The sequence below is a fragment of the Apodemus sylvaticus genome, chromosome 10 (assembly GCF_947179515.1).
Source record: "Apodemus sylvaticus chromosome 10, mApoSyl1.1, whole genome shotgun sequence".
NCBI classification, from domain to species: domain Eukaryota; kingdom Metazoa; phylum Chordata; class Mammalia; order Rodentia; family Muridae; genus Apodemus; species Apodemus sylvaticus.
Genome location: NC_067481.1, coordinates 91,370,265 through 91,396,801, shown reverse-complemented (window position 1 = coordinate 91,396,801; position 26,537 = coordinate 91,370,265). Strand labels below are relative to the sequence as shown.

The 26,537-nt window shown below is 45.7% G+C and overlaps 1 protein-coding gene across 1 annotated transcript in view; it reads left to right on the top strand.

Annotated features, from left to right (window-relative positions):
- Lcp2 (lymphocyte cytosolic protein 2) overlaps window positions 1-26,537 on the top strand; it is a 47,260-nt gene that overhangs the window by 9,317 nt on the left and 11,406 nt on the right. The window contains exons 4-15 of the mRNA XM_052194016.1: window positions 11,106-11,171; window positions 11,631-11,662; window positions 12,651-12,688; window positions 13,804-13,999; window positions 17,092-17,189; window positions 18,716-18,782; window positions 19,050-19,133; window positions 21,915-21,940; window positions 22,065-22,084; window positions 22,183-22,290; window positions 23,858-23,888; window positions 25,992-26,004. Coding sequence (XP_052049976.1) covers window positions 11,106-11,171; window positions 11,631-11,662; window positions 12,651-12,688; window positions 13,804-13,999; window positions 17,092-17,189; window positions 18,716-18,782; window positions 19,050-19,133; window positions 21,915-21,940; window positions 22,065-22,084; window positions 22,183-22,290; window positions 23,858-23,888; window positions 25,992-26,004 — 779 coding nt within the window. The remainder of the gene's footprint in view (window positions 1-11,105; window positions 11,172-11,630; window positions 11,663-12,650; window positions 12,689-13,803; window positions 14,000-17,091; window positions 17,190-18,715; window positions 18,783-19,049; window positions 19,134-21,914; window positions 21,941-22,064; window positions 22,085-22,182; window positions 22,291-23,857; window positions 23,889-25,991; window positions 26,005-26,537) is intronic.

Below are 26,537 nucleotides of genomic sequence, written 5' to 3'. Positions count from 1 at the left end.
TTATTTTACACTATGTTAACACTTGCTCTATTTTGTTAACTGTTGTTATTCATCTCCTACTGTGTCCAGTTTATAAACTGGCCTTTATCATAAGTATTCCTGTGTAGGCAGAATCATCATTTTATATCAGGCTTTAGTTACCACCTACATCTTCAGGCAGATCTGCTGGGGGACCTCCTGTGCACAAGGGTGGTGACTTTATATAAGGAATACATATGTATTTTCATGAGTATGTAAAGTGACACTTAAACATAAGCCAGGCTCTTGTGTTTAAGTTAGGCACACGAGAGTCAGAATTGTTGGCCACAGACATAGCCCTCAGAGACTTTAGGCTTTGCACATCCTGTGTTTTGAAATCATCAAAGATTTCACAGATTTTTTTTCTCTAAAAAACGAATGGGAAGTATAGTTCAAGGTCTCTATTCTCTTATGACAGTGCTCAGGCAAATCTGATGCCTGTACTTCAAGTGGGATTCGTTCTTAGCAACTTAAAGGTAGTTCCCACCAAAGCCCTGTCTCCAGTCTGCATCCTGGGGCAAAGAGAGCAGGAGAGACTGAGCCTGAGGGATCCTCAAGTTGGAGAGGCAGAGCTGAGACTATAGGAGATGAGAGTCCATTAACCATGTGCTGAGAGGAGGAAGCTGGATAGAAAGCGTTAGGGAAATAGCCCCAGGATCCCTGTCTAGTAGGATGTTGGTCAGCCTCTGCCTAGCAGGAAACCTGTGTCTGACCTAAAAACCTATCCAATCAGAGAGGTAACAGGAACCAGAAGGTTGAAAATGGTGCCCGTTTCTACCAGTTAGGTACCAGGATGCCCAGATTCAGTCACTGAGGAGAGTGCACAGAAAGGCCTTGCCTCCAAAACGAAGAGCTGTCAGGCCTGATCTAAAACCTGTTCTGGCTCAGTTAAGAGAATCTTAAAACCCAGGAAGAGGTGATACTGACTGCTTCCAAGAACCTTAACTATGTCCTCAAATAAAATGAGTATGCAAAAGTATTTATGATTAAACAAAAACAGTGTGCGGCAGCATCTAATCAGTATCAAGGAAGGAAATAAACAGGAAAATATGACAGTAGAGGAAAATAAACCATGTTATAGCTATCCCAGATAGCTGGAACTATTGGGAAGGAGCACTTTAGCTGGGTTCCATGAGTTCAAAATCAAGCAGGGGAACAGGAAACACAAACAGATCTGCGCAGAGCATTGAGAGATCAAAGTCTTTGAGACGATGGGCAAACTGATGCAAGTTTCACCAGAAACTAGGTTTTGCAGAATTGCAATGTCAGTGTCCTAGTTACTTCTATGTTGATGTCATCCACATTATAACCAACAGCAATTTGGGGAAACCGGCAGATCACAGTCTGTCACCCAAGGAAACCAAGGGAGGAACTCATAGCAGGAACTAAAGTAGAGACCTCTGAGGCACAAAAAAGATAGCCTATCGGCCTGCTCCTAGGCTCATGTTTCGGTACTTTTTCTATACAACTCGGACCACTGTCTTCAGTGTGATGGGTCTCCTCCATCAATAAGCAATCAAGAAAATGCCCCACATTCTTGCCCGGAGACAGTTTCTCAGGTCAAGTTCCCTCTTCTCTGGTATCTCTAGTTTGTGTCAAGTTGATAGCAACTAACAAGATGAGTCATGGAACATGAACCTAGAGCAAGAGAAACGATTCAGAATCAAAGGGAGGAGAAAGTATCCTGAAACCAAAGGCCATCAGGGAGCTGGGGGATGGCTCAGGGCTGGAGCGCTTGCTGGGTTTGCTCTCCAGGGCTGGAGGAGGGCAGAGCATCTGGCAACTGTGGGGCCACTCCAACCAGCTGAGTGTGCAGAACTAAGGCTCTCAAAGGATGTGCCTGCTGAGCAGAGGAGATACAGAAATAAAATGTAGGTGGAAATAGTAGCCAGGAATTTCCAGAGTTGCATAAAAGTTAAGTCCTCAGAATCAGGAGGCATTCGCAAAACCCTAAGTCCCAAGAAACAGATGGACTGCTGCTCTGTGAGGCATTACCATTGAATTCTCCCCCCCAAAGAACTGACTAGCTAGAGATAACCAGTGAGGAGAAAAATCACCGGAGAAGTCAGAGAAGAGAAAGCACATGGAACTCTGAGGCAGGACTATGAAGATGGAGCGTGGGGCTTCTGTCAGAAACGATGTCACCTGGAAGATCCCTTAAGCAGTGAAAGGAGAAAGTCTCAAGATGAGTGCCCAGTGACAAGTTATTTCAGAAAGGAAAGCAGAAACTTTAACCAGCATGCTTCCATACTTACTGCTACTGAAAAAAAAAAAACCAGTTGAAACAATATGTCTTAATAATTACTTATCTGTGGGATTCCTGAGATGGTTGGAGGCCTCCAAACGTTTCTGCCTTTGGTCAAAGAACAAGAGTGATAGAAAGGGAGCTATGGGAACCAAGACTGCTGTGGTATTGTGCTCTGGTGTCTACTGCAGTTGCTCATCATTAGAACTGTACTTGGTGTGCAGTAGTTGCTCAGTGAGTGTGTAATGCCCAACAGTTGGCAAGTGCGGGTAAAATAGGACTTTTCCAGACCCATAAAATCTGAAAGAGCTCATCCCAAATGCTTACCCTCTCTACAGCAACTGTTGGGGAATGTCTCTCAGGAGGAAGGAAATGGCACCTGCTGCTAATCTGGGTCTAACAAACGTGTTAGAAAGGGTTTCCCTGTAAATATATATTTGGTCCTTTGAGGACATTTGAGTTCCATCTCTCAATTCCTATACAAATTACTACTCTTTGAATACTTTGTTTATTTAGCAAGATGCCTACAATGTCTCAAGACTTGTCATGGGGGACTGCAAAGAAAAATAGGCAGGTTTTTCACATACTGTGATTACAGTCTAATGGGAAAAGCATATAATAGCCCAATTGTAGCCAGACATAGCAGTGTATGCTTGCAATCCCAGTAATCGGAGATAAGAGCGGAAGGGTTAGGAGTTCGAGGCCAGCTTCAGCAACACAAAATGAGTTGGAAGTGAACTTGGGTTTATGTTGCCAAAAAGAAAAGAAAAGTGGAAGAGGGGAAGGAAAATGGGAGAAGGGACAGAAAGAGGGACTGCGGATCATTCTGGAAGGCAGTATATTATAAGAGCAGAGGGGATAGGATGTTCATTGGTACTTGTCCTGTGTCAGTCTGGAGCATGTGCAGCAGGTCAGAGGAAAACAGAGAGGCTATTACTAGTTGGGATGTTCAGTTCACAATTTATAAAGGCCCTGTGAGCCTCTATAAGTAAGAGGTAATGAAGGGAATGTACCAGGGAGAACAGTAAGGAAGACTAACATCTCGAATCTGTTCAGGGAGGTATAAAAGATGACTCAAAGAATCGGCTGAGAATGTGGGAGCAAGTTAGATGTAAGCATCCTCACACTGGCACGAGGCTCTAAGGACTCTGGGCACGCTGTCTCGGCTCTCTGAGCCTTTGTTTCTCATCTGTAAACTATGGATAATAATGGGACTAACCTCAAAGGGTCAGTGGGAAAATTAGAAGAAATATTGGGGAAATAAAACAAACTAAAACAAACAAATCCACTGAATATGTATAAGCTTATCTTTTATGTAAAACCTTCATAGGGACACTATTTTTTTTCTAGAAAGAGAGGTTTAAATAATATCTAGGGAAGTCTACAGGGTGAGAGGGATTGATTCTATAGCTGAGTTTGCCTCCTGCCTCCTATCTTTAGAAGGACAAACTAGTAGTTGTCAGGGAGGAAGAAGATTAAAGTAACATAAATTCCTTGACTATGTCCTTATAATATAGATGTTTAATAATTACTACCCCCCCCCCCCGTCTTATACAGAGATTGATCTGTCTTAAACATTGTCCTTAAGGGCAAAAAGAGATTTCAGACAAATACAAAAGCAAAATAGGATCTCTAGATAGTTCTGTGTCCTTCCCAATTACCTAAAATACCAGAGTTAAATGGTGAGCTGTAACTGGTCACTGTATGGAGAGTGAGAGACTTTGGCATACTTGGTTTTCATCCAACCACTTCCCCCAGGGATCAGAGAGCTATTTAGGAAAGGGAGTGAGAAGATTATAAGAGCCAAAGGTGACTTCAAGCATTCCTTGACTCCCAGGAAACAGTGTCTTCCAGATACAAGAGGGTCGGTACGCATAAGGACCCGCAGAGGCTACGGCAGCATGCTCAAATCCTGCAGAAGTTCAAGCCAAACAGGGTCCCAGCACTGAATAGAGAAAGTAGACACAGGTTCCCCCACCCGAGCCTGAAAACTATCTGCAGTTGACAGCAACACAGAACGCAGTCTTCTTCAAGGGAGTCTCACTGGGTGTATTAACCACAGTTCAGGGCAGGTCCCATGCCCTGGGTGCAGGACACCAACACAAAATGAACTGTGTATTATTTTGTAAGGAAAACAAAGTTAAGCAGATTTTATTACAAAGATTGATTCTGTAATGAAATTCTCTTTCTGCAAATACAGTCATTCTCTCAGGATATGGTTAGTATTAAGACAGACACCCTCAATATTTTAATGATGAGGGGATCTTAGAGAAAATTATGCTGGTTCCCTTCACAGAGCCTAGGCTGCGCGTCATGGTGAAGCTGAGAATGGTGAGATGGGGCATTAGTATGGGTGGTGCAGACAGCAGATAGGTGTGAGCTGACACCCATCATTAACATTCACTGTATCCATCACATACCCATCCCCTGCATCCAGCAGGGGAGCAGTACAGAGCCAACTGTTCACGTGTCGATCCTGATAAGCTGCACGCTTCCTGTTAGAGACTGCTTCCTATCTCATCTGCAGAGTGCTTATCTCTATAACCAAAGAAGAGAAGACATGGAGGAAGGAGCAGAGGGGGATCCTCAGAAAAGGAAAGAGCATTGTTTACCTACAAGCAAATAATCAGCCCCCAGCAACACAGAAGCAATTATTAAATTGACCCCCCACCCCAGCATGCTAATCCCAGTCCAAGTGCCCAGCCCCTTAACCATCCTTCCCAGTGAGGGGGCTGCATCTCAACTACCGGTTCTTTTCTTCTAATGTAAGTTCAGGAAGCTCTACTTAAGGACTCAGATGCACGTGGACACTGACTCTCAGTTGCCAAGAGTTTCACAGACAGAGCTAGTTACACGTGCTTGCCACTCAAATGGCTGGGAGGTCCAGGTAAACTAGCCACGAAGCTCATCTAGAGAGTCAGGGGTCGGGTTGCTTTCTGAGATTTTTTTTCATCTATGTGGTATTCCCCTGAGATCTGAGAAGCCATGAAAGGTTCTTCCTGAATCATTAGACAGATATGTGACTCTTCTCTGGCTAAAGAAGGATTTGGAAGGTCTGCCTCTTGGTTCAAAAAGGATATTTTAAGGTAGAGAGCTCTTGGTTTCCTTAGAGAAGGATAAAATTGGAAGCAGAGGCCATGATGGTGTTGGAGTTTTTGGAGGAGGGCTGAAGCCAGAGATGGAGAAGACACCCTGACAAGTCTGAGTGCCGCTCCAGGCAGGTGCATGTGTCTACCCTGTCCTGGGCCTTGGAGTATGGCATATTGGAGAGTGCTCCGGGCAAGATAGTCTTTCAAGGGAGCATGCCAACCAAAATGGGAGTACGAAGCACTTTTACTGGTCAAGCTATGACAAAAAATAGCCTTCTCTTCACACTCATTGGCTACTAGACAGATACATATGGTGCAACTGAGGCAGCAAATTTTGAATTTGCATTAGACAACTCTGTATGCTCTCATGCACGCTCTGTTTCTTTGTCTCTGTTTCTGTCTCTGTTTCTGTCTGTCTCTGTCTCTGTCTGTCTCTCTCTCTCACTTGTGCTTTATCTCTCTTCCCTTTGCATTTCTTTCTTCTTGAGTGATCAGCACATTTGGCTCAAGGCTCACAAGTGGAATACAGTTAGTAAAATTGATGCTGGATTGGACTATTGGGAAGACAGATGTGGGGGCAGATTCAGATTGATGAGGCCCTGTGGTCTCTTTCACCCCACTCTCCAACCTTACTCCCTTTGTAATTACAAACTTCCTTCTCTTCTTTCCTCCTTTTCTCTTCTTTTTTTATGAATAACATTCCCATTGGAATCAAGAGTGATAGGTGTCACTCTGCAAGACTTAGAACTGCCTCAGGCTTGTGGGAGTTCCTCCACACCCACTGTGGGATTCTGTGGATCCTGGGAAAGGCCTGGGAACCTATGTGACAGGCACATAGGTGATCCTGATGCGTAGGAAGTCAAGTTGTCAGATGTAACCTACTTATGACAAAGATTAAAACTAACTAACACATAAGCAAAAACCTTCAACATTTGCATGGAAGATGATTTCCTGAAGACATAATGAGAATGCTGGCCTTGGAATAGGACATTATAGTCAGAATCTCAGGCCTGAGGTTTCTGTTCCTTGTGTATCACTGGGAGAGACAGACTACAAAGATGAAGTCTTGCTCAGTCACGCAGTGAATTACAGATGCTTTTTGGCGGGACCTAGGCCATTATCTGATGCCACCCCCTTGCAATGGTTTGACTTCCTTGGAGAGACTCAGTTTCTTCCCAGGGCCAGCACCACCCTCAGATGAGGGAAAGCAGAAGGAACTACTGCATGGCTCCCCAGCTGTCTCTTCCTCCTTCTCAGGTTGGAGAGTGTGAGCTGGTGGTTTGCAGAGAGAGAGAGAGAGAGAGAGAGAGAGAGAGAGAGAGAGAGAGAGAGAGAGAGAGAGAGGCTGTGTCATCTCAGCCATTCACTGTCATTTGATCCACTGGGGGGTGGGGTGCAGCTTGTGAGGTCTGCCGAAAGCTGACAGCCACTCCCCTGCCCTCTGGCAAGCAAAGCCACTCAATAGCCTACCCCCAGCGAGGGTGGGGGTCCCTGCAGTTTAGAAAGGGTTCTCAGAAGCCCTTCTCAGCCACGGGAGGCCCAAGGTTTGCTGCCTGCTGCAGACTGCACCTTCCTGCTCTTTCTCAGCTCTTTGCTGCTCTGCCTGGGGCCTGTGGTTTAGCATTTCCTTCCTTTCCAGTTAGCGGCCCAGCAACCCCAGCCTGGCTGTTAGAGATACTGGTGAGAGTAGGAGACATTTTAAATAGTCCATGCCAGAGTGACATGGCATGTGGCAGCCGGTTAAAGCCTGGCTAAGCTCTGTGGGGTGGGAGAATTGAGTTCTTCCCCCCCCCACCCCGCCCAGGCCCTTGAGCAAATGGTACCTACTTGCTGAGTGCTGGTGGTTTTAAAGTGTAAGCCCACTATCCTACTGTCCAAGCTCCTCCCACCATCACACGAGCAGACATGACACCCTCTTACTTTCATTGTTAACTAGGTGGTAATGTGCACCTTTCATCTCAGCCCTCAGGAGGCTGAAACAGGAAGACTGCGAATTTCAAGCCAGCCTGTAGTGTGCAGTGAGACCCTGTCTCAAATAAACATTCATTATTTGCTCTTTCTCTGTCTGTGTCTGTGTCTGTCTGTCTCCCCCAACCCCCCCCTCTCTCTCTCACACACACACATACACACTTTATCTGGCTTTCTCTTATATTTTTTCTGTGTGTATATGCATGTAGATGTGTGTGTGATATGTGTGTGTGTGTGATATGTATGTGCGTGTGTATGTGATATGTGTGTGTGTGATATGTATGTGCGTGCGTGCGTGCGTGTGTGTGTGTGTGTGTGTGTGTGTGTGTGTGTGTGTATGTGTGTGTGTGTGAGATATGTGTGTAAAGGCAAGAGGTCAACTCAGGTTTCATTCTTCAAGAGTAATCTTTCATTACAACTGGGCCCCCAGTTGGCTGTTGCATGAACCTCTCGGATCTGTCCTTCTCTGTCTTCCCTGTGCTGGGGTTACAAGTGTGCAGTACTACACCTAGATTTTATATGTGGGGATCAATCAACGTCATACCACAGGCCCACATGCCTAGTGCAGCAAGCGCTTTACTGACCCAGTCATTTCCCCAGACCCCTTGTGTGCTTCTCTCTACAGTCCAAGAGCACAGCTTCTTTTGTTGTTCTGGGATGGACTTTTGGGTTCCTAGCAGAGTTCTTGGCACTTAGAAGGACTTCAGTGCATGTATTAAAGTAAGCAGGTGACAGGACAGGAGTGGCTTCTGCAGCTGCTGCCCCCCCCCTTGTGGCAGGATGCAGAACAGACATTCCTCTAACCATCATATAGGAGACCTTCAGCCTGCCTGCTCTCTGCTCTAAACAACACTGCCAGGTCACATGTGGCTATAATTATGTCACACACATCCTCACGCTGTGTTTAGAGGACACTAGAAAGTACCCCCTACACCTCCCACCTTCCCACCTTCACACCCTCCCACCATCCCACCTTACCCCACCCCACCCCAGCTTTCAAGCGCTTCTCCCTCTAGAGCTGCGGTTCTCAACCTTTCTAATGCTGTGACCCTTTAACACAGTTCCTCATGTTGTTGTGACCCTAGCCATAACCTTATGTTTGTTGCTAATTCATAACTTTAATTTTGCTGCTGTTATGAGTTGTCATGTAAATGTCTGGGCTTTCCAATGGCCTTAGGCAGCCCCTGTGAAAAGGTCATCCCACCACTCAAAGGGATCTCAGCCATTAGGTTGAGAAGCTATGCTATAGATGGTGATTCAAGTCTAAAGTTCCAACAATGGCATCACTATGGAGGGCTTACCACTGCCTTATTTGCCTGTTCTCTTGAGTCACTAGGCTGCTCAGGTTCATCTGCCTTGTCACTCATATGAGGTCGGAGGGGCCTGAGCAGTGAGTTAGGAGCTGAGAAAGGAATAGAAATGTTAGGATTATTACGGACTGCCTTTGCTAATCTAGCCAGTTTTCACTAGACAAACTTGTTTCCATGAGCTACCAACCAGCAGAAGGGACGCAGATTAAGTGTAACTTTCACACCTAGGAAGAGGCTTCTCCCAGGAAGAGGACAATGCAGAGAGAATTGCACAAGGGTGTGGTACCTTGAAAGGATACTGAGTTGGAAGCTAGAGAGGATGGCCTGGTGTGTGTGCTATGGAGACAGGTGGCCCTCGTCGCTAACTACGATATCCCTCCTTTTGTCTGAGCCCCTGTGGCCTTCTACAAAATATAATTAGGATGAGCTCTGAGGCTCCTTCTCTTACTCCTGGAGTCTGGAGTGTGGAGTTTCCTGTTCTAAAGCTTTGAGGGTTGTTAGGGCCTGCTTGGGATACATCTTGGGAGCCAAGGCTCTTCTTGGGCTGGTTTTGGGGGATTTGCTGGTTCTCAATGGATGCACCTGAGCACATGGTATAGTTAGTTATTTTGCCTGAACTTGGGGGTCAGGGGTAGGGTACTTCCAGCAGATCTCCCTTGGCAAAATGTACCTTTATAGGGAATGCTTTTCTGTAAAAGCTCGTGTGGGTGATTTAGTTATTCACCACTGTGACGTAACTCCTGAGCAATGCAACTTAAAGAATTGGTTGTATTGGCTTTGGTTCGTTGGCTTTAGCTGGCTTCTGGGCCTGTGGTGAGGCAGAGAATCAGTGTGAAAGGGTATGGAGAAGCATCACCATTCACTCACTGCAAGGGAGCTGGAATGCAGAAAGAGGCAAGAGAGATTGGGCATAAAATCCTCCTCAGGTGCACACATCTAGAAACTAATGTCTTCCAATTCGGCCCTCACTCCTGTAGTTCTACTTCCTCCCAACCATCTGGGCAAAATCTGAATGCATATATGTGTCTGTGGCTATGTGGCACACAACACAAACTACTTCAGCCTCCAGTGGCCTGAAGTGTCCCCTTATCCTTCAGAGACCTCCACTCATGTGAAGCCATCTTTGACTTCACTACAGAAAAGAATTTCAAGATGAGCCAGTGTGAAGCAGAGTTGGTGTTTACTAAATATCTAAAAAATATTTAGCATAGATTTAAATACATGTGGTTACTAGAAACAGATGCCCAGAGAGGGTGGCATGGGCTTCTTCAAGCATGGTAGCTCTTAAGTATGTCAGCCATCCCCATAAGTCCTGCTTGGCTGCTCTCAACTTATAATGACTAAGAGCAGACAATTCCCTCCCTCCCCATCTGTCGCTTTTTGATAAGTGAAATTATAGGATGGCACCATATGATTACGATATTACAAAAATAAACCATGAGCCACAAGACTGCAAGGACAGAGGCATGCCTTTCACTGCCAGTGGAACTTCTAGTGAGATTCTTAGAAAATGGCAGGCTTTCAGTTGGGACAGGAGAAAGGTGGTACACACATAGGTCTTAAGCATGACTTGTTACTATCTTAATATTCTCATTAAAACGTTTCTCTATAGAATGTCTCTGAATGTCTTTGCAGTAAATGTCAACTGTGCTTGACTTCTTGACTTTAAGCTGGCAAGAGTCTTTGATACAGCTCATGGGTGAGGGGTTTCTTTCCTACATCTCCATAACTTGCCTTGTTTCTCTGTCCTGCCTCATATGAGGTAAGCTGTTGCTTTCTTTAAAGCTCTCATGATCTGCTCATCTCTGGAAATACTCTCACAGACATAGGAATTGTGATGTCCTAATTTCCCAGGTGTCTCCCAATCGAATAAGCAAGACTGACCATCACACCATATTACTAAGTAGATACAAAGAGGGACAATGTGCATGTGTGTGTGGGGGCCGGGGGGGGGGCAGGATGAATAGCAGCCCATTGGAGGTTGCAATAAAAAATACACATGGGCAGCTGAGCCTCTGGGTCTAGCAGATGGTTTAATCATGACTGTAAGCAAGCAATCCACACAAGAATGATCAACGAATGCTCAGGAGACCACAGTGGTTGTGATGTGTGAGCTGTAACTTGAGAACAACCACAGAACAGTGGCTGATACAATTCCAGTGTGGAGATCTTAGGAGACCAGATCTTCAGAGCAGTGAGGAGGCAGGGGTAAACTCACCATGTTTTCAGGAGAGCTCAGTAGACATAGGTCAGATGTGACAGAGGGTTTCATGGGAGCAAGAGAAATGATTGGTATTGGGTCAGGTCCTGAAAAAAGAGGTGGCAACTTTTAGCTGGGTGTGAGACTAGTTTGGGGAGGATAGACATAAAAGAAGACTGGTCAAGCTGAGCCTATGAATGTAGAGACCATGTGTCAGGGAGGGGGAGTCCAGGAGGAGACTGCCTTCTCTCTTCATGTGTGTCTTTATCTTTCAGGCTTCTCAGTAAGTTGAGTCAAGATATCAACAAGAACGAAGAGAGAAGGAGCATTTTCACACGCAAGTGAGTGGGCAGCTCTGGCCTAGGCGCCTCTGTGGGGGAACTCAAGAATTAAAATCCTGGTTGAGCCTTTAAAAGAATTTGCAACACTTGTTTTGCCCCAACTGTCTCACTTGTGACCTTCTCTGTCCCAGGGCTCAGGAAAAGAGTGCCCAAGGTCGGGGAGGGAGTTCCCTCTCCCTGATGAACATTTTGCCCCCAGGTCCAGGAATCAAGGGAATAGTTCCTATATCTTTAAACAGTCACAAGCTTCTTTCTGTGACACCATTGAGACTTTGGTGGTCTCTAGAAGCTGAGGGGTGGCCTGGGGGTTGGGGAAAGGCAGCCAAACTCTGGTTGCGAAGCAACAAGAGCACAAGCCTTGGGTATTGAGACATAATCCCTATTGGTGCCAAGGGTTAGACTGGGGAAAGGAGATGCCCTTAGATTGACAGGCTACTGAGATGTTCTTTGTTTTTGCAGACCCCAGGTTCAACGGTTTCCTGAGGAGACAGGTAAAGGTACCTGGGCTGAGAGATAATTGCCTTAGGAGGTGATGTGTGCTTCAGTTCTGGCCTTCTTGAGTGCTGTGTACACGGGACCCAACGCATTAGCTCATCCCTCAGGTCTTTGGCATGGAAGGGTTTGGGTTCCCACTGAGAGGAGGAAGGATGTCACTCTAGAGGCACACTGCAGAGACTCGGCTTTGAGCACCTCATCTGGTCCAGTGTCTGAGTTTTTCAGGCAGTCTCTCTTGCTCAATTGCACAAAACATCTAGATTTGGGTCCTTTGTTCCCTCCTAGTCCTGATACCACACAAATAAGGCCCCATGTCTTATTCTGTGAAGACAACCCTTGTTGACTTTTATATAAAGACAAGAAAGATTAGGTGCCAGTGCTGCTCTCTGGTAGGATGAACGCTTCAGGTACAAATGCTATGGCCAATAGTAACCTGCTATCTTGGTATGTTTTCTGTTGCTATAGCATTGCTCCTAAAGCTGGTTTAAAGGGAAGAGGTTTATTAATTTCAGAGGTCTAGAGGTCTAAGACCATCAATTCAACTGCTACTACCATCAGTTCAAGTTCTGGCTAAGATTGAATTATAAATAGCACCACATAGGAAAACATGAGAATAGTGAGGGGCATGTGTTCAAGTGACTGAAATAACAGGAGTGTCCTTGTAATAGGTTATCTACTCTCACAAAGTCCTGATGTGACATCTACTCCAATCTGGAAAGACCCAAGTTCAGAGACCCAAGTCTTTGGAGAAAGATGTTAATTCATGAGATCCGTTTGACCTAATTATCTCTTAATGATCCCATTATCCCTCAATACTATTAGATTAGGATTTAACATGAATTCTTGTGTGATAAATTGTACTCAACACAGCAGTTGATGGCCCCACTCATGAAGAAGGAGGAATGAAGGCCTGTGAGGGACAGTGGGAGGGAGAACTGCTCTGAGCCACTATGGGGTGCTGATGGTGTGTTATCGCCTTTGCAGAAATCCATGAAGAAGACGATGGTGGCTGGTCATCCTTTGTGAGTATGGCTTGGACTAAATCACCCTTACATCGATGGCCGGAGTGGCTTTACATTGATCTTAATGCTAGAAAAGGAGCAAGCTCCTGCCACCACCAAGGCATTGAAACATCCCATTTTAGGGCCCAGGAAAGGGCCAAAATAAATACTGCCAGCTTTGGAAGCCCAAAGGTTTCTCTCTCTACTACTCAGCTCTGCCTCTATAGCATAGAAGCTGCCATGGTCAGTGAACGAATGAGTGGGCTCCCTGATGAATACAGAGGTGGGCTGTAAATTACTGGCCACACCATTTATCACCATTACCATACCTAATAGTAATCCGTTCCTTTCTACTATCTTTCTTAGAAATCTATGCTACTGTAACTTTTCTCATGGAGTTAAGTCACCATTGGTAACATAGAGGAGAAAGCATTACAGAATGAAGGGTTAACACCAGAAAGGCTCCCATACCAATTTTACAGGAAGGGGCACAGTGTCGACACCTTTCAGAGTCCAATGGACTATGCATCTTCTTTTATCAAACTACACATGACCACCACATGCAAAGCTAGACAGGGGCTGAGAATTCTGTGATGGAAGAGAGAGCTGGAGGGATGTGTCTTGTACAAAACACTTTATCAGGTAGAGGCAGATCTCAGTCCCAGGCTGTCTAATCCCCAGTCTAAGTGGTCTTTCTATAAGTGGCCACCTCTAGGTCTTTTAAAAACCATACATGGAGAGGCCCTTGTCCTATTGGGATTCCAGTAAATGAAAGCGCTTCATTTGAAAGAAAATGGTTTTTGGTAAAGTCTTTTCTTTTTTTTTAATGGGAAAACAAAGGAATGCAACAGATTTATTTTATACCAAAGGAACAAGAGAGCCAGTTTCTCCAGATGTGGCTGTGCTTCAGCAGCTGGAGCCCTGCCAAAACTCCTCCTGAGTCTTCCCATGCTCAGCCAGATGCTAGTCTCCAATCCTGTCCCCAAAGCATGGGTTTCCAGTCTCTGGAGGCCATCACCGACAGATCTGGCTGGAGGATGCTGGCGGGTCTTGGGCAGAGAGCTCATAGACCATACTGTAAAATGTTGCCCTATGACACCTGTACAAGCTGTGCTGTTCCTCCACTGTGTTGACAGGAAGATGACTATGAAAGTCCCAACGATGATCCAGATGGAGAGGACGATGGTGACTATGAGTCCCCTAATGAGGAGGAAGAAGCACTGGAGGATGATGTTGCTGAATATGAGCCCCCACCCTCCAACGACGAGGAGGCTCTGCAGAGCTCCATCCTGCCCGCAAAGCCTTTCCCCAACACCAGCTCAATGTACATCGGTAAGGGCCTCGTCACAGATTACATCCCTGGGAGTGTAAGACCCAAAAAACGAGGGCACCCCAGCGCCCCATGCCTCGGAAGGCGACACCCATATCACTCTCCAGAAACAGGTCTCAATGCAATAGCAAGAGGATTTTTTATTCCAGAGCTCTGGGGTCCACAGTCGTACACCGCACAGGGGTAGAAGACTGTGGGACCCCGAGTACAGGATTGGGACTGCTTTTATAAGTTTACAACAAAGCCCACGAATCACAAACCAATCATTCCTTAGCATCGAGAGCCTGCAAAGTGCAAGCCAATCAATTTGTACCACTCCATAGTTTTTAGGCCAATCAGTTTAAATTATCGGAGCCTGCGCTCTGTGGACCAATTAGTTTCCTACTTTCTTGGAGGTCTATAGCTGTGTGAACTCCTGGATGGGGGTAATGGTGTAAGCAGTTTACAGAAGTTAGATAAGCAGATAATTAGCTCATTTCCAGTTACCTTACGGGGCCAGGATCACCTATTCAAGGCCCTTTTGCCTAACTCTTAGCAAAGGGCAGGCTCTTAAATGCGACCTTTTACCTAGTTTCTAACAAAGAGCACAAAGAACGTGCTCTGGAATATGAAGTGTTTAGGGATCCTTAGAAGGCTGGAGTTAGAGCTTCTTTGGAGCGAGATAGCATTTTAAACTTCTGACTTCGTGGGGTCATTAGAGACTTAGGCTGTATTTTCTATCCTCCCAGGAGAAGCTGCTCACTGAGCTTCTGTGGGTGCTGCTTCCCTCTCAGCTTCTGAAAAACTGGTGGCTTGAGGCCAAAGACTACAGCTCTGTCCATTTCCTTATGAATAATACAGGCTAATTCTAGAACAGAGGACAAAGGCTTGATGGGAAGAGGGCAGCTATGTGCCACCACCATGCACTGAAGGTTGTATGAAATGTGAGGGCACTTGGAGGGATTGGTTCTGCCTTTACAATGAGACAGACTTTAGGGAATCCCTCATCTACCTGCTGTTCTGAACGCTTATGTTCTTCCTCATTCATTTATTCATTCATTCACTCTTTGAATCATTCACAAAGTCGTAAATGTTACTCATCTCCTATTGGGAGCCAGACGCTATGTGCAGGAATCCACCAGGAAGGAAGATGTGCCTTTGTCTAGTGGGAATTACTTTCCAGTAGAGGAGGTGACGGAAAATGAACACAGGCACACTTGGCTTCCTCTCCATCCAGGGGACAGTGTGTCGCACCCTGGGAGCTGTGTCGTACTCTGCCTCAGACTGCGCCCCATCACCTCACTTTGTGTATTGAAGAATAGAACATGAAAGCCAACAGGCTGGGAACTTCAACCATCAACAAAGCTGTTCCAGACTTAGGAAAATGGAGCAGAAAAGGGAAACCAGGTTAGCATGCATCTCTAGGTGCCTGTCACAAAGACATAGAGTGAGTGAGACAGACCCCATCCTTAAGCACTCTTAGTCTAGTGGATGAGGCAACACTAAACTAATGCATCCTGTCATTTCATTAGGCCAGCATAATAAATGCGTTTGCTCCTTCAGGATGTGGTATTTGAGCGACAGTCTGGCTGATATTAAATACTGTATTACAAATGAGTAAGGCTTGGTTAAATGACACTGAGAAGGGTAGGGAAGGAACATGTGAAGCACATAAAACGGCAGTGCATAGGCCCTGAGCCCCCAAGGAACATGGCCTAGGCGAGGAGCTGAAAGGCAGCCTGTGGTGTGAATACCAGGTTTACGTTTGCTCCTTGCCTGAGCCCCTTCCTTCTGGAAGGGAAATGACATTCTTCCCAGGGCCAACCAAAGGGCAGATCAAGAGAGTACTCAGTGGTCCTTCCAGTCTGAAGTTCCAGACTCCCTCTGCAATCTTCCCAAAACTAACATAGTCAGTGTGTTAGGTAGGGTTTCCGTGGCTCTGACGAAGCTGCAGGGTCAAAAACACAAGTTGCTAGAGGCCCTTGCCCACTGGCTATTCATACCTCCCTGTTGTGCGCTGGCCTTTCCCAGCCAAAGGGGTAAGAAATTCCAAGCTTGTCAAGCTGGTTCTGGGCAGTTCTGTGGCAATGGGAATAGTGTGTCTGTTTAGGGTGAGGCCATGTGCTGTTTAATTTGGTAGTGGAATTGGAGTCCAGACCCTCCCTTTAAGCGGGGGAGACAGACAAAGGAGGAAGTAAGAGACTGTAGCAGCCCAGAGTACTTGTGAAGAGAAGGAGGCCACAGAATAAAGGGCTCCCAAGGGTGGTGGCGAACTTAATCCTGATAAGCAGCTGTGTGTGCAGTGAGAGCATATGCAGGCATGCACACATGCGTCTCTGTGCATGCTCAAGTGTCAGCATACACTCATGTTTCTTGGCACACATGTGTGCACATGCATGTTGGACATGTGTTTTTCTATGTGCCTATATATGCACATGGATCATGTGTGCACACATATGTACACTTGCACTTCCACACATGCAGAACTGTATCTGAACACACTCACTGGGGGTAATTCTGTGGAGGCTGCCTTTGAGTAGCGGTGTCTCAGATAGTACCTGTTTGCGTGAGTGAGGTGCACGGGAGTTATTCCGATGTATAGGAAGAGTTAAACCAAATCTGCAGAAGAGGGACAGATAGGGGCAAGGACTTCCTGCCTCCCGTAGGACCCCCGCTGGGCTTAACTATATCTCAGATTCATGCTCATACTGGTGGAGATCTGGAGAAGGGTTGGGTGCTCCTGATTCCTCAAGCTGCAGAGTCAGGTACAACATGTTCTAGAAAACGACTGACTTAGACAATACTTCAAATTTTTATTTCTTCTCTCTCTCTCTCTCTCTCTCTCTCTCTCTCTCTCTCTCTCTCTCTCTCTCTCTCTCTCTCTCTCTCTCTCTCTCTCTCTCTCTCTCTCTCTCTCCCTCCTTTTCTTTTTCTTTTTCTTGGTTTCTGTTTGTTTGGTTTTATTTTTCGAGACAAGGTTTTTCTGTGTAACCCTGGTTGTCTTGGAACTAGCTTTGTATGCCAGGCTGGCCTTGAACTCAGAGATCCCTCCTTCCTCTGCCTCCCGGATGGGATTAAACGGCTTTCCTTTCTTTTTAATATTGTGTTTCCGCAGACCGGCCTCCCACCGGCAAGGTCTCCCAGCAGCCTCCGGTGCCCCCGCAGAGACCAATGGCCGCCCTCCCTCCCCTGCCAACAGGCCGAAATCACTCGGTAAGCCTCCTCCCCTTCTTCCACGCCGCTTTGTTTCCACAACAATTCTTTCTTCCAGTAGATAGAAAGGATCTAAGCATCTTTACCTAGTTCTAAGTTTGTAAGAGACGGTTATGTCACGGAAAAATGCACACCCTCACGTTCCGTTCGGAGGTACAATTTTGTGATGATATATAAGTAGATTCTGTGTATGTCATAGTGTTTATTGGCAATTTTTGGCACCGTAAACAATCTGAACTGCGTGTATAATGAGAGACTCTCCTTCCAATATCATTGCGCTACCTTCGCTATTTAACTGTGTGAGAACCAAGTCTGGCCGGGCATCTTCCGGTGTTGCCTAGGATCTCGAGGTAGGCCTGCCCCGTCCTGCAAACAGCGCTGCGCCACCTGCTGGCGAGATTAAGGAATTCCAGGGATGACCGCCTTGAGACCACAAGATTTCCAACATAGTGAAGCCCTCCGGAGAATCAGTTGGCGCCAAGTCCCACTTTTCCTTTTCGTTCAGCACATAGTCCAGCTCTATGGAGCTCACATGAAGCTCAGTCCAAAGGAGTCAGTGTCCGGCGATGTGCTCTTTCCGCAAAGAGCCAGGACACTTTAGCAACTGTGGCAAAAGCCAAAGTGTCAGACCTAGAAGGGGAGATTGCCCTGGGAGGAGGGTCTTGGCAGGTACAGAGACCTCCTAGTAGCGAGGATCCTCTTCTCACAGATCACCCGCTCCTGCTGGCATCTCTGCAAAGGGGCGCCGTGGAGCCCCATGTGTCTACACAGGCATTTTGCTTTTGAAATCTGAAGCCTTGCACCTTCACCACTGGGAGGCAGGCTTTGCCCCGCACTTTGACAGATATTGAATGGGCAGCAACTTCACACCAGTGTGCTCTGTGCCAGGGGAAGAATAAGGAACAGCACACAAGGCCCCGACTCTCATAACCTTTTGATACAAACAAGCACACATATGTAGAAATTACTTGGGTATGTGGTTAGGAAGGCAAGGGGCTGAGTAACATGATGGATGGTACAGAGCTGACATTGAGCTGGCACAGGACAAGCCAGTCATAGAGAAAGCAGAAGGGACATCCCAGGTAGAGGAAACACGGACACGGAGCTGTTCATGACTATGCATGAGCTTTGGATTTTGTGAGAACTCTAAGGAGATCCTTATGCAGGGACCATGGAACATCTGAGAGGAACATAAAAATAGCTTCAAAAGGTGGGCAGGGCATCTCGTGGGGGGGGGGCTTCCCAGGGGACTCATGTTTCACTTCTGAAGTGACTAGACCCTTGAGGGCTTGGTAGGAAAGTGGTCCTTTGCTGTGCAGAAGGCCTGGGGCATGAGAGAGTGACAAAGTTCAGAGGGCACATCTTCAGCAGCTCAGGTGACAGAGGGGACAGCTAGCTGTGGGTCAGACCTGAAGATGGAGGACAGGGATCCGGAAACATTTGGGGAGAGAATGTCACCAAGACAAAAAAGAAGCCAATGTGGAAAACTTCTAAACATTTGGGTTTTCTTTTATAATTCCATGCAGCCACTGTCTCCGCCCCAGCCCAACCATGAAGAACCCAACAGAAGTCGAAACCACAAAACAGCAAAGTGTAAGCACGGGATTGCTTTCTGCCCACTGGCCCACCCACCCAATCTCCAGCTTCTTTTTCTTTCTTTCTTTCTTTCTTTCTTTCTTTCTTTCTTTCTTTCTTTCTTTCTTTCTTTCTTTCTTTCTTTCTTTCTTCCTTCCTTCCTTCCTTCCTTCCTTCCTTCCTTCCTTCCTTCCTTTCTTTCTTTCTTTCTTTCTTTCTTTCTTTCTTTTGTCTTCCTTCCTTTCTTTTTTTTTTTTTAACAGACCTTACCCTTTTCTACTCCAGTGCCTGCTCCATCAATAGACAGAAGCACAAAGCCTCCCCTGGATCGCTCATTGGCTCCTCTTGACCGAGAGCCCTTCTTACTAGGTTGGTATTACTCATATTTTATGCACAGTAATAATGGCTACGTTTATAGAGTGCTAAGCACACACACTATATACATATACACATACACATATATACCACACACACATTTGGGGAGAGAACTCCACCAAGATAAAAAGAGGTACACACACACACACACACACACACACACACATAGAATCTCGTTTTACTGCTGGCACAATAGTGTAAATTTGTGAGAAGCATCCTCCTCTTACAGAGGAAGAAACCGAGGCACAAAGCAGAAACTTTCTGGCATCACTCAGAGACCAAATAATGAGGATAGTGAGCTAAACCCAGATCAGCCTGGTGCCAGAACCCCTGCTCTTAGTCCCTGGGCTGTGCCTGCTCCACCACGCCTATGAGCTGTGTATCCTTTGGCCAAGACACAGCAAGATGCAGCCTGGAACTCAGAGAGGTAATGGTCTGAGAGGCAGGAGCACCATGAGAGCTGTAGTCAGCTGTTTTGGTTGCTATTTATTAGTTTGCTGACCTAGGGGATGTTGCATCTTTAGGCCACAGTATCACGGCAAGGAGGATGTTCTCTTAGGAGGAAACATTTTCTAAAATGTTTGGATGTCAAAATTGCCTTTTGTAGTGGGTGCATACAGTTGATGAAACACTATAGACTTTCCCCACAATCTACTCATGGTTCCAACTACCTTGATTCTAGCTACCCTTACATAGAGTCATTCTTTAATTCATCCCTAAAACTTAGCTACAAGCGGCAGGTGCTTTGTATCCTTAGGACAAGCCAATGAAGGGTGTGTCATCTCCACATCTCAGATAGTGAAAGGTCAGAGAGGTTAAATAGCATGCTCTGTTTCGTAATAGGTGTGTTAAGACTTGAACCCATATCTTTCTGACTTTTGCACTGAGGTCGTGGGCTTTGAACTTGCTGTAGACAAGGTATATCTGGGCAAGAAGTACCTAAACTGGGTCGATACAGAATCCAGTTCTCGGTTCCATCCTTCTCCTCTTCAGTGAGACTCTGGATAAGGCCTTTTCTTGTCCTCGGTATTCTCCTTGGTTGGCAAAATGACTTTGAGATCTTGGATTGGAGGCTGTGGCTTGTTGTTTCCTGACTCCCAATCTAACTCTGCTGAGTCATGGGTTTGGAGAGAGCTGTACACATTGCATGAAGAGACCCAGACTCACTGAGCCAGGGCATCAGCAAAGTGGGATGCAGATGCGAACACTCCGCAGCCATCTTTTTATACAACTCACGTCTTTAAAGAGTCACCTTTTGCTGTCTGTAGACATTTCAGTTTCCTGATGATACGTGTCTGAGCTCTGAGTTGCATCCTTGTCAGTGAAGCTGTGGAGGGACTAACTTCTTCCACTAGTGTTTAACCTGTGACCACCAAGCTCCTAACATGGCCAGAGTGTCTGCATATCACGAGATAACTTGTTTAGTTGGTTGATTTGTTTCTTATGAGTCAAATACTTTCTGAAAAGGGAAAGTCTACTTTGGCCAAAGAATATTAATTTGCCGTTGGGGCAGCCCTTTAAAGAAGATGTTTAATCTCAAACTCTAAATATTTACTAAACTCCTTTTGTGCCACAAGAATGCTCTTTTCTTGGCTACTGAGTTATTCAAAGTAGACAAGCTTCCTAGACCTTCCTGGATCAACCATGAACTCAGCCCTTATGGGATGCTGTGAATATGTGATTTAGGGTGGGCAGCATCAGCATGCACCTTAGGGTACCAAGTTCGGGAAAGTGAGAAAAAAGAGCTAGCCAGCATTTTTCAGCATCCACCCATCCTGTCCCTGACCTTGCCTATCAGTTATCATTTGACCCTTGTGGCAAACCTTCACTGACTTCACAGACAAGGTACCTGAGATCCAACATGCTCAGGTATTAACAGGCCTGCTTCCAGAACTACTGGAACCTTATTAATAATGTTTTTATCACATAGAGAAAAAAAGGTACACCTAACCCATGGGATCTCAGATACAATAACCATGAGTTATTTTGACTAACTTGGTATTGACGAGACCTTGCATTTAAATACTTGCCTTCAATACCATCTGTTCCCAAAGAGATCAAACAAGTGAGCAAACAAAATTCATTGCCACCACCACTATCCATTGTGCCACTACCACGATGACCACATCCACAACTATGACCATGACTACCACCACCACCACCACATTGACTACTACAACTGCCACCACTCCCACCATTACCACCATGGGAGACCACAACCACAACCATGACCACCACCCCCACCTTGACCACCACCACCACAACCACCTCTACTACCACCAAAGTGGTTCTGGCACACCAGGACAATCTCCTAAAGCTCTCGTTCCCAAGTCAATAACCTTTTCAGAAACCAAATCGAAGTCTTTACATAATATCAAGCTTACCACAGGATTTGGAGGAAAATTACACCTTCCTGACACACTGGTTTACTTCAAAATTCAAAATAGGCCAGACAGCAAATGCTTAAGCTAATGAAAAAGAGTCTCAAGAAGACCTCCACCCATTTAATGCTCAGCTGCACTAAATCACATGCTGAAAAGAAGCTCAGACCCCACAATCCCATTAGCATGGACGCTGCTGTGCGATTTTGGCAAGACAGGTGGTATTTTTACCTATAAAACCAAGTGTTCCTCAAAAAGACTCTTCAGATTTGAAACCCCTGGTTAAATTCAGTCTTTCCCTAGAGACCCAGACATGGTTTTCATCAGAATCTGATTTTCAACCTTAACCTCATGCCTGTCACAAATTTAATGTTCTGCTTCCTCTTGTTTACAGGAAAGAAACCAACATTTTCTGAGAAGGTAGGCTGCTTTTCCGGTTTGTTTATGATTTTAGGGGTTTTTTTCTTTTGATTTTTTTTTTTTACCTTGTCCTGACTCTTTGGAAAGTGCCTGATGCTCACATGTCTTCCCTAATGTCTTGCAGCCGGCAGCCCCTCTGGGAAGGTAAGCCTCTTGTTGTACTGTATCAAGTTTCAGAGTTCTGCTTCAGATCTATTCCCAGTTAATGTGGCTTTTAATAAATCCTTTCTTTTTCCACTCAGGGAGCATTTACCCAAGATACAAAAGCCTCCTTTGCCACCAGCCATGGACAGGCATGAAAGAAATGAAAGACTCGGACCCCTGACAGCCAGGAAGCCACCAGTTCCAAGGTGACTGTCCTGGGCCTTTGAACTCCAGTACTTGGGAGTACAGTACTCCAGTACAAGGTTGAGGGCTCCTTTCCTTGCTGGTTGGATGAAAACTGCTGAGGTCTGTGAAGAGAGTGGGAATGAGGGTGAGGAGGGGGCGCGTAGACCCACTTAGTGGGGAGTGCAGTGAGGTTGCTGTGGGAGGCCTTGTCTAAAGCCAGTCTGTTTTGTTGGACTCTCCTACCTTGTCAGACTGAAGCCTGAACTGCCAGGGGAGCTGGATCTGCTGCTTTATTGTGTAAGGGAGCAGAGAGGAAGGACAGCAGGGGAGGGGTGGGGGCAGGGCTGCTTCTAGGCCTGCCTTAGCGGCTTCCTTACTGCTCAACCATTTTTACAACCACAGGAGACTGAGCTCTGCTCTAGTGACTTTACCTCTGCCGTAAAATCATGTATGGTCTATTTGCCAAATGGCACATTGTACGACGCGGGGTCTGGGCCAGCCCGGCTACTTGGAGAGGGAACAGTGAGTTTCATTATCTCCTCTGTCTCTGAAGATTCATAACCATCGCCCTGGCTTGGCTGTTGTGAGGATTCAGTAAAGACCAAGGGCCAAGAAAATCCCCAGTCATTGACTTTTATAGCATTTTCGTGGATTATTTAACAAAATCAGAATACATGAAAAACAAGCGTAATGGCCAAAATATCAACATTTTCAATAAAACAGAGCAAGAACTGATGGACAACATGAAAAACATCTGACATTAGCTACTCAACAGATCGATCTTCCTCCCTCCCTCCCTCTACCCTTTCCTCCTTCCCTCCCTCCCTCCCTCCCTCTACCCTTTCTTTCTTCCCTCCCTCCCTCCCTCTACTGTTTCTTCCTTCCCTCCTTCCCTCCCTCCCTCTGCCCTTTCTTCTTTCCCTCCCTCTCTCCCTCCTTCCCTCCCTCTCTCTCTCCTTTCCTCCTTCCCTCCCTCTCTGCCTCCCTCCCTCCCTCCCTCCCTCCCTCCGTTCCTCCCTCCGTTCCTCCCTCCCAAGAAGTACAGATGCCTCTTCAGTCCTTAGACAGCTATTGTCAAAGCTGTTGGACTGTCCTGTCCATCTTGCCAATGGCACCAAGGTCCTATTGGAAAAGCCCAGAGCAGGGACCTTTGCCAACTGTTATCTTATTACTTGAAGGGCAGGCCCTGTGGTGGTTGGTTTAAAAACCTCAGCAAAGAAAAGAAGAATATTACTGAAAAATGTTTTTATTTGCTTGGAAAAACATCTACTCAGTGAAATTTAATAGCTCCTAAAAGCTGACTAAACATGTGTGTGTGTGTGTGTGTGTGTGTGTAATTATGTAATTATTTGCCACAGTAGCTCCATAGGACAAAGGTTTGCCTAGCTCAGCTCTCGATGATAACGGCATCCAGTGGCCACATTTCCCTTCTCTCCCATCCCCAGTGTTTCCGCTGGCACTTGCAACTTCCCCTTTGGCCACGGCTCAGTAGGTTTTATTTCTCCTTATGCGATTTACTGAAATTATATTCTGGGGCTGGCTCTTTGAACCTCTTGGTGCTCACATCTCTGCTCTGATTCATTTCAGGCATGGAAGGGGACCAGACAGGAGAGAGAATGTAAGTGTGAAATGTCATTTAATAAATGCTTGGCACAGGGACAGCCAGGGTAGGCTCTGGGGAGCTGGGACTGCATCTGCCTTGCCCTCTTCTGAAGTTAGTTAGTGAGAGAAAGACCAACAAGGAGTCTGTTAAATAGCAGCCTCTGCATCCTGTTACTGAGAGTTCATCAGGCTGAACTGCCTAGCCCCTGGCCCTCTGAGAGGTCCCAGGGTGGCTGGCTCCTTGCAGCCTCAACTCCAAGGGTAATTAGCAAGGAGAGTGAAGATCAGGAATAGAGGAAAGGGTCAGGAAGATGCGTCGATTTTCGTGGTTCTGTATGACGTCACTCTTTCTCTCTTAATGTGAGAATCTAAGGCTCAGAGTGACAATAGGCTTACAGTTGTATGGGCAGTAAATTCGCATGCCTTGCATCTGAACATAGGTCTGTCTGGAATTCTCTGGACTCTGAGATCTTTTAAAGTATCTTTAAATGTATTAATCTTAGTATTGTATCTATATTGGGTAGGTCTGTGCACATGTGCCACAGCATGCATATGGAGGCCAGAGGACAATCCTGTGGCGTTAGATTTCTCTTTCTACCCTTGCATGGGTTTGGGGTGGTGAACTGTCATGAGGCTCTGTGTAGCATGTGCTTTTTACTCACTGGGCCATCTTGCTGGCCCCAGCCTTTGGTTCTCTTGATGGCTCTCATAGATGCTTTCCTCCGATCAGATGTTTGGCCAACAATGGGTGGTGTTTCTGTTGTGCTATATTAGATGATGTATTTGTTGAAATATTATGGAGACAGGGCTGTAGGTCTATGTTCGGTGCTGTATTGTTGAAATATTATAGAAACTGACGCCCCAACATCTCATAGGCATGACTGCACACCATCATGGAATGGTCCATGTGGGCCAATGGGAGAGAAGGAGCTCTGTGGGTCAGAGCCACGGGTGACTTCTTAAGGGCACCGAGAGCTGTAAAGTCCTCGAATGATGCAGAGAACATGGACTAGGGTTGCTCCACTTTTGTTCCAGTCCCAGGAACAGCTTAGGAAGTTTGGAGGGGAGTATTCCCAAGCTATCAGGGTGGCAACGTGCTACAGAGACATGGGGATGGAGGAAAAGACGGACACTGAGGCTGACATCATATCTCTGAGGCACCCAGTCTCTGACAGATTGATTCTCCTGAGAATCCAGGGTTGTGCCTTCCTGAGCCAGAGGGGACATGGTCTCGGTGCAGGGGAGCAGCGGCACTCTGTTTATTTGTGTAGCCCTTTGTTATGATTCTCAGTTTTTCGGGATGAGAGATTCTGTCTGGTGTAGAACTGATAGGACAAAGCTATATTAAGTAATACTTAATTAATGCCAGGGGCGCAGTAACTAACATTATCCTTACAAAGGTACTACTTCATCACCACTGGGCTGGTCTAACTAGCCAGTTCAAGTTGGCCCTTGATTTTCTAGTCACTGGCAGGACTGCTGTGTCCCTTTGGAACCATGTTTCTTATTAGGGCAAGGGGGGTTAGCCTTTCTCTTGTCTGTCTCACAAGGTGACTCTGCAGTTGAAATAGTAAGGGATACAATAGTAAGTTTACACCTTGTAAGCTTCAGTATGAGTAAATGAGGGGCAACTATTGCAAAGGAGAGGCAGGGAGAGGGCTGGAGCTTGGGGTCAGGCAGGTTTGGGGTGTGTGAATCCCTTCCTGCTCTCTATGGAAAATGCTCCAGAGCATGAGTATCATTTCCATTGCAAAGGGTGTTCTATTCTTAGAGCTACCAGAGAAAATTGAAATATCAGTCTCTTGGAAATATCATGCAACTTGTAAATGTTATATCCGAGTCCTTTAGGAGCCTCAGAACCTCTGTCAAGTTGGGCATTGAGGAGAATCTCAGATTGGAATGTCTTTGGATGATTATGAATATTAGAAAAACCATAAGCACTTAGCATACTCTATCTAGATTATGAAGAGGGGGAAGCTTTAGAAAATTCTCCACAACGTATCTATTATGAAAAACTATAACTGTTAAAGAGCCAGACACAGTTTTTGACTGAGGAGTATCTTCTTAGAAATTGTATTGTGATGCTAAGTTAATATATTTCATTGTTTTCCCTTTGCAGGAGGAAGATGATGGTATGTCTACAGAACTTTATTATAAGCTATTCTCATTCTTGAAACTCCCATTCTCTCACTTTTCTGATCTTTTGTTTAAATAGAATCATTGAGTATGGAACACCACATGTCAGTTAACACAAACAGACATATACCAATTGCTACACCTCATGGCTTTAGTAAAATGGAATTACTTGGTTGATTTATTATTATGTGTGATAATTCAGAATACCCAACTGCACAGAAAATCACATATATGTCTTGTTAGAAAATTTTCCCATATTTATACCCTCAAACATTTGTGGATACAGAATCAGGAAGTGCAAATGAACAACATAGTAGTTGTGTTTGGGCATTTAAAAAAATTGTAAATCTCTAAAATATATAAAGTTTCCCATTAATGATTTTCTGCCAAATAAGCAGTTCAAAATAAAATTAAAAATTCACTCTACAGAACAATAGCAATTTCAAATGATTCCAAGGTGGCAGATTATCTAGAAAAACCATGAGACAGGTTTATTTCCTACCATTTGCTAATTATGCCTGATCTTTTG